A 7,500-nucleotide genomic window follows, 5' to 3' on the forward strand; every position below is an offset into this window, starting at 1 on the left:
TTGTCTTAGTGTGACATCTGTTTCATGTTGCATTTGTGTGTGTTCATCTTTGCTGCATGCTCGTTTGATTTATTCCATCCCATTCTCTTCTTTCTTGCAGATTGTCAGATTCTTAAAGGGGGCCAGTCTAGCAGGAGTCTGGACTGGAAGCTGGGGGTCTCTAATAATTATGTCATGGAAACTTTATTTTAAATTTCCAAAAACAGCCGAAATAATCACGACCAAAGACAGGAGTCATAAACACACACACACACACACACACAGACACAGACACACACACACACACACCGACTGTGCTTTCATGTCAACGCCAACCATGTAACTTCTTTGACATTCAGCTTCAAACGGCGGCCATGTTGATGTGTTCACTGTTTCCATCGCAGCAGCTCGGATGTTTTAAAGCATTTTAGTCCCTCCCTTTTCTGTTGGACGTCGCGTTCCGGTGCTCACTTTACTAGAAAAGAGACAAAATATAAATCAGCGTATTTTATTAGAGAGATATTTATGAGACTGTTTTTTGCCTGTTTCACCCATTTCAAGTTGGAGTCTAGCTGGATGTTACGGTTTTGTCCTTGAATGTACATACTTTTTAATCATGTACAGTGCTTGTAAGATATATCTGAATCTGTGTTTGAATGTTTTACAAAATGATGAGGCGAGTTATTTTAGAAGGAGTTGTTTTATGAGACTAAAGTGTTCAACAAAGAGGGAAGGATCTGACCTCGCTCTGCTCCCGGCTTCACAGAGTCACCTCACTTTGTACATCAACATGGCTGCAGGATCCTCCTCTCTGCCTGTCTCTCCCTCTCTGCCTGTCTCTCCCTCTCTGCCTGTCTCTCCCTCTCTGCCTGTCTCTCCCTCTCTCTGCCTGTCTCTCCCTCTCTCTGCCTGTCTCTCCCTCTCTCTGCCTGTCTCTCCCTCTCTCTGCCTGTCTCTCTCTCTGTCCGTCTGTCTGTCTGTCGAGGTTTTTTAAGACCAACAATGCAAAGTGCTCTCATCTTTCCCCTCTCTCCGCACTCTGTAGGTCTCATAACAACAAGCTACAGTGTTCCTCGGCCTCTTAAAAAAAAGCGCCGCTCATTGCTCAAACAAAATGCACTTGCCAAGAAAAAAAAAGGCTTTTCTGAACTGACAGACTCTCTGCCTCGTCCCACGTTTGGGGGGATCCGCTCCTCTGACCGCCTGCTGCGGCCGGCTCTGCTGCTCTCACACACAAAGCGTTGAGGGCGGAGCCGCCGTCTTGAGGGACCTTTTCACGGACCCCCCCCCCCCCCCGTCTTCATCAGTGGGACCGCCGCACTGAGGAGCACGAACAGCTGAGGTGTCTCAGAAGAAAGTTTACCTCGGAGAAAAGACTCTCATGGAGCTCTCATTATTCCACTTTCTTAACTTCTTAAACTCAGTCTTTTTTTTTGTCCCCCCCCCCCGTGGTCATCATGTCCAATGAGAAACAGGAATTCACATACTGAGTTGGACCGAGCATAAAGCATCAAGGATTAAAGTTTTTTTTTGTTCTTCCATTTCCGCTCGTTGTTCCGTCTGAAGTGGCATGAGAGACACTTGTACTAAATGTGTGGACACCAGTAGTCTGCTCGCTCGACCTTGTATAACCTCGTGAACGGACAGTAATAAGCTCTTCTAAACGATGTGCTCTGCAGTAGTGACGACTGACTGAGAAGGATAAAACAATGTATTTCAACGTTCCTGCCCTGTTTGTAAAAAAAAAAATGTCAGATTTCGACTGGATTTCTTTTTCTTTTTTTTGTATTACATCTGAAGAAATATTGATGTATATGGAACTTAATAAAATGCAAAAGACTGATCACTTCTACCTTAACTTGTCAGACGTGAGAATGTTGTCGGGAAACTTAATCAGGCTTCAAAAATGATGAAGTACATTTACACACACAGCACGAGGAATTTGACTTGGTGTTTTGATACAGAATGATCCTTACCACATCACAGTGGAGAGGAAAAATACATTTTAAGAGGCAGAAACCAGGAGCATGTTGAACAGCCATCTGCTGGAACAGTGCTGGGCTTGGATAGAGGGATAGAGACAAAAAGAGGAATAACAATTAATAAGTTAGATTTAGAGCAGGGATGGGCAACTTTGGTCACAGCAAGGGGCCACATTCATTTAATTCTCACTGCCAGGGGGCCAAATAGTAGGATACAAAAACGATTACAGTCAATTTTTTCTCAAATTTAACTCAACATATACCAGTGATCAAATATTATCATGGACATATTTCTGGTTTTCATGATTTCATGGCATATTTAGCCATGTTTTCTTCATGTTTCCAATTAATTGATATGTAAAAATTGACCTGAGGGCCACGTTGAGGGTTGATGGGGGCCGCCAGTTACCCACCCCTGATTTAGAGGTAAAATGTTGGGGGGGGGCGTCCGGTCCATAGCAGCAGGTTGCCTGCCTTGCCTGTTGACATGCAGTACCTCTGGTTAGTACAGTGTGTCTGCCTCCCGGACCCTGACTGGTAGACGACTCCAAAGGGGAGGGGCCTGATTACTGAAGGCTGTAAATCATGCACACAGGTATGATAATGTGCATGATTTACAGCGCAGATATCTTGCAGTGCATTTGTTTTTGTTTTAAAAACAGAAAATTCTCAATTCCAATATAAAGCAGAACAATCTACTGTGATGTTCTCTGACTGGATTGGATGAGGGTCTGTGTTATGTGGTGGGAGGTCAGGAGAAAATTGACATATTTGTGTATACATATCAAAACAATAATTAAGTTGTACAATATAATAAAAGGCAGATTTAATTAATTATGATCAAGCAATATGGTCTTACTGTAGATAAACAAGTTTTTAACACAGTGTACAACATTAATTTCACATGAACCAAAAGCCAATTAAAACGTTTTCATATTGACGTTAAGTTTGTGTACGTCACTTAAATATTTAATCGGAAACCTCTGATTGTAGAGAAGTTTATTCCTTATAAATATTAAGTGAATAAAACTCTGAAAACTGCAAAAAAAAAAAAAAAGCCCGAACTTGAATCAGATTCAAACCAAACAAGTTCTACTCTCGCGATAGTTCAGCGTAGTTGCGTCACTTCCCGTGCGTGGTGACATTTTTTAAACAGCCCAATGAGAGTCGGCGGTTGGATGCGCTCCGCTCGAACAGGCCAATCAGGAGGCTTTGTAGCAGAAATTTAAAGGTCTGTGCGGCACTGTCTGCGAACCACAACCTCTGAGCCACAAGTAGGTGAGCATGTGTCCTCTGCTTATGTGTTTTTATATCATAAGAGTTTATTTTTCTACTTGATAAATAACAGTTTTGTATTATTTTCTGTGTTAGCTTCACCTCATTTTGAGTTACGCTACTTTTACCGCTAAATTGATGCTAGCTGTGAGAGGAGCTAACTCTGACGTGAACGTCATTTAGCTGCGGTGTCACGAGGCAGCCTTGAAGTTAAAGTTTACCTGTTTATTTTTAAAACTGTTTCTGCAGGATACACCACCACTAAACCAGATTTCTACCGCTGCTAAACTCCTCATCAACTTGAAAATGTCTGAAAACGTCGTTCGTCTGAACCAGTTCAAGAACAAAGGCAGAGACGCCAATGTGAGTTTTTATTTATTTTTTTTAAATACAAGTTATTTCAGAGATTTAAACCGTGTCGATTATCTTTCACATATTGTTTTGTATTTAATTGAAACAGGAGCTCCGACGCAGGAGAGTGGAAGTGAACGTGGAGCTCCGGAAGGCGAAGAAAGACGATCAGATTTTCAAAAGGAGGAATGTGTCGTCATGTCCGGATGAAGCGACCTCTCCTCTGCAGGAAAGGACCCAAAACTGCCAGGTACAACTTTTATTGTCTATAATCAGGGTTCCCACTCACCTAAATTAGTTTAAGGTCTTAAAAAGTCTCAGTTTTACTAGTGAGAGGTCTTACATTTAGATACCACTTTGTTTGAATACTGTATTAAATTCCTGTTCAGTCAAATACTTTGTGATAGTTTTATTATTTTAGGTTGCCAGGTGATTGTAATTGGACAGACCATGTAGTTTTGATTTTGAGTGAGAGGCGAGCAAAGTAAGATTTATTCTTGCAGAACAAATTAGATTAAATGGAAGTTTTTATTATTAATACTTGTGTGTGGATTTGTTAGTATGAAGCTCCACTGCAGTTATGTCGGCCTGTAACAAACCCATAAAGATCATGAGGTATTTCAAGATTTAAAACCACTTTCTTTTCAAATTGGTTCAATAGGAATCAAAGCTCACATGAAACCCTGATAGCACTTGCGCTGCGCTGTAAAAATGGTATTGCTTTTCTTTTTTTGGGTCTTCAACGTCTTGCATGTGGCTTTAAAAAATGTGAACCAACTCTGATGTCATTGGGACGCTGTAGCCTAGTGGTTGCTATGCGCACCCCCATGTATGGAGGTCAGAGTCCTCCAAGCAGGCATCCTGGGTTAAAATCTGACATGTGGCGTCTTTCCCACATGTCATCCCCCCCACTCTCTCTCTCCCTGATTTCCGACTCTATCCACTCTCCTGTGTCTACAGTAGAAGCACAAAAAGCCTAAAAATAATCCTGTGTGTACTGACTTATTGTGACCTTTGACAGGCTGCTCGGCAGTGGACGGTTGAAGAGATTCTCACAGGAGTGAACAGCGATAACCCTGAGTCCCAGCTCCAGGCCACACAGGCTGCACGGTAATAAACATCCCCTAAAGAACTGTGACTTCACTGTTTTAAGGTTTTTCCTGTACTGAAATGTCAGCCATGTTGCTTCTTCACTTCATATTTCTTTAATAAAACGTGTAATAGAGGCGTCCTTGGTATCAGCATAAACTTGTGGCTGAGCATCAGAATCAGTAAAAAGATGTGCGAGGGGGAGGTATCTGAATATTGCTTATTTAAAATATTAGTTCCTCACGACTCATGTTTATTGTCCCGTCCCGCTCTCAGGAAGCTGCTGTCCCGTGACAAACACCCTCCCATCAACCAGATGATCAGCGCCGGATTGATCCCCAAGTTTGTCGCCTTCCTGGGGCTCTCTGACTGCCCTCCCATGCAGTTCGAGGCGTCCTGGGCGCTCACTAACATCGCCTCTGGGACGTCCGATCAGACGGCCGCTGTGGTTGAGGGCGGGGCCATTCCTGCGTTCATCAGCCTGGTCACATCCCCCCACCAGCACATCAGCGAGCAGGCAATCTGGGCTCTGGGAAACATCGCTGGTAAGACACTGAATATTTAGTATTTCCTTTTGTGGTGATGAGTAAGTGAAGTCCTGATTTAAACACATGATTTGTTGTTTTCAGGTGATGGGTCACCGCTGAGAGACAGAGTCATCAAGCACGGAGCTGTGGCGCCTCTGCTGAGCCTGCTGGCCGTCCCTGACTTCTCCGTCTTTAACGTAAGTATTTGATCATATGACATCAGAAAACCATCTTCTTTATGTAGCCTTATGCGTGTATTCTCCTTTTTAGCCACACGGGGGCGCCCTGACTCAACAAAATGCTTGAGAATCAGGGGGTTAGCTCTAAGCAGTGTTGTTTGATTTTAACAATTAAGATTGGATATTAGTCATAAGGTTTCAACATGGATACACTTCAGGTCCTGCTGGAATATTTACAAAGTTAAAGGCTCCACAAAGTGTAGTTTAGAATCAGGCTGTCAAATCTTTTATTTTAATGATGGCCAGTATCAAAAAGTACTGAAGCTTTTTAAAAAAAAAAGAACTTGGATCTTTTTCATCGTTGTCGTCATTGACAAGCGGTCATAACCTTAACCCTTTTATTGTATATAATCAAGGTTCCCACTCGTCTTTTCAAAGTCCTAAATTAGATTTTTTTTTTTTAACTTTAAGGTCTTAAAAAGTCTCAGTTTTACTTGTGAGAGGTCTTGCATTTAGGTACCACTTTGTTTGAATACTGCATTAAATTCCTGTTCAGTCAAATACTTTGGAACAGCCAGCGCTTTTCTGCACCCAGAGAAACGCTAGGTGGACACGGGGCCTTTTTATAAAGTGACCTTTAGAAATGCTCTGTTTACTTTTTAAACTCTGTAAAGCACTTTGAGTTGCTTCATGTGTGAACGAGGCTCTATAAATAATCTTGCCTTACTCTAATCTTCTCTGCTACCTGTTTTCTTTGCAGCCTGGCTACCTGAGAAACATCACCTGGACGCTGTCAAACCTCTGTCGCAACAAGAACCCCTCCCCTCCCATCGCCGCCATCCAGCAGATGATGCCTTCCCTCATCCGTCTGCTTCACTGTGAGGACCCGGAGGTGTTGGCCGACGCCTGCTGGGCTGTGTCGTACCTGACGGACGGCTCCAATGATCGCATCGAGGTGGTGGTCCAAACCGGCTTGATCCCTCGTCTGGTGAAGCTGCTGGGCTTCGAGGAGCTGCCTGTCGTGGTACGCGAAGACTCGAACATCAACCGTGTTTTTACAGCGACTGCTTTGCTGACATCAGTCTCGGGGCGGGAAGCTCAAATGTTGATAGAATGTGGTGCAGAAGTTTTAGTTTAAATATTTTGTATTGAGGTAGCAATAATAAAACATGCAATATTACAGATATTTTCCTCTTTTTAAATTAAGAAAATTTAAAATAACAGGCAAACATACAAGTCAACAGGTGTAGTGAGTAACACTAAATCAACAGCAGCAACAAAAAAGGATAAAACAATTCTCTTAGGAGAATTAGGCCACTAATGTTATCTCGTAATTAGTTTAATTTGTTTTTACAATATAAGCAGGGGAACCCAAGGTGCAGAAGTTTTTGAAAACATTTAAAGAAAATAAATCTGACAAATCGATGTCCTTCTCTGCTTCCCTTTAGACGCCGTCGCTGAGAGCCATCGGAAACATCGTGACTGGTACGGATGAGCAGACTCAGGCAGTGCTGGACGCCGGAGCCCTGACGATGTTCCCCGGGCTGCTGCGCCACAAAAAGCCCAACATCCAGAAGGAGGCGGCCTGGACTCTGTCCAACATCACGGCAGGGAAGGACGGACAAATCCAGGAAGTCATCAACGCGGGCCTCGTCCATTACATGGTCGATTTGCTTAAGCGGGTAGGTTTCAGTTGCACGCCTTGATGCTCTGCTCTGATGTTTCTTTTTTCACTGATTCTTAGATGTGGCCTGTATCAGACTGCTGCAGGGATCCATATGAGCGTATGACCATGTAGCTCATCGTTCTTTCTCTCTCTCTGCAGGGTGACTACAAAACTCAGAAAGAGGCTGTGTGGGCGATTACAAACTTCACCAGCGGGGGCACCGTTCAGCAGGTGGTCTACCTCGTTCAAGCCAACGTGCTCGAACCTCTTCTGAATCTCCTCTCCTCCAAAGACAGCAAGACCGTCCTCGTCATCCTGGACGCCATCACCAACATCTTCATGGTGAGTTCAGGGTTGTAGGAAAATTAGAATTTACTTTGTGATCTCTTGCCTCCAGCAAGTATTTTATCTCTTACCAAGCAAGTATTTTTACATTTAGTTGACAAGCCTGA

At 43.3% G+C, this 7,500-nt stretch overlaps 2 protein-coding genes across 5 annotated transcripts in view; both read left to right on the plus strand.

The window, feature by feature from the left end:
• LOC132954345 (nucleosome-remodeling factor subunit BPTF-like) overlaps positions 1–1,822 on the plus strand; it is a 35,526-nt gene extending 33,704 nt beyond the window's left edge. For 3 of the 4 annotated variants that reach the window (XM_061026882.1, XM_061026881.1, XM_061026885.1), the window contains one exon: positions 1,025–1,822. In XM_061026882.1, coding sequence (XP_060882865.1) covers positions 1,025–1,064 — 40 coding nt within the window. In that variant the 3' untranslated portion in view covers positions 1,065–1,822. Of the gene's footprint in view, positions 1–100 lie in introns of all 4 variants that reach the window. The other variant, XM_061026884.1, reaches the window with a different exon arrangement.
• A 1,337-nt stretch (positions 1,823–3,159) lies between these two features.
• The window catches only part of kpna2 (karyopherin alpha 2 (RAG cohort 1, importin alpha 1)), a 5,016-nt gene continuing 675 nt past the window's right edge, over positions 3,160–7,500 (plus strand). Inside the window, exons 1-9 of the mRNA XM_061026900.1 lie at positions 3,160–3,239; positions 3,486–3,599; positions 3,697–3,837; positions 4,609–4,697; positions 4,953–5,221; positions 5,306–5,400; positions 6,143–6,406; positions 6,831–7,064; positions 7,208–7,390. Coding sequence (XP_060882883.1) covers positions 3,543–3,599; positions 3,697–3,837; positions 4,609–4,697; positions 4,953–5,221; positions 5,306–5,400; positions 6,143–6,406; positions 6,831–7,064; positions 7,208–7,390 — 1,332 coding nt within the window. The 5' untranslated portion in view covers positions 3,160–3,239; positions 3,486–3,542. The remainder of the gene's footprint in view (positions 3,240–3,485; positions 3,600–3,696; positions 3,838–4,608; positions 4,698–4,952; positions 5,222–5,305; positions 5,401–6,142; positions 6,407–6,830; positions 7,065–7,207; positions 7,391–7,500) is intronic.

This window comes from Labrus mixtus, chromosome 20 (assembly GCF_963584025.1).
Source record: "Labrus mixtus chromosome 20, fLabMix1.1, whole genome shotgun sequence".
NCBI lineage: Eukaryota > Metazoa > Chordata > Actinopteri > Labriformes > Labridae > Labrus > Labrus mixtus.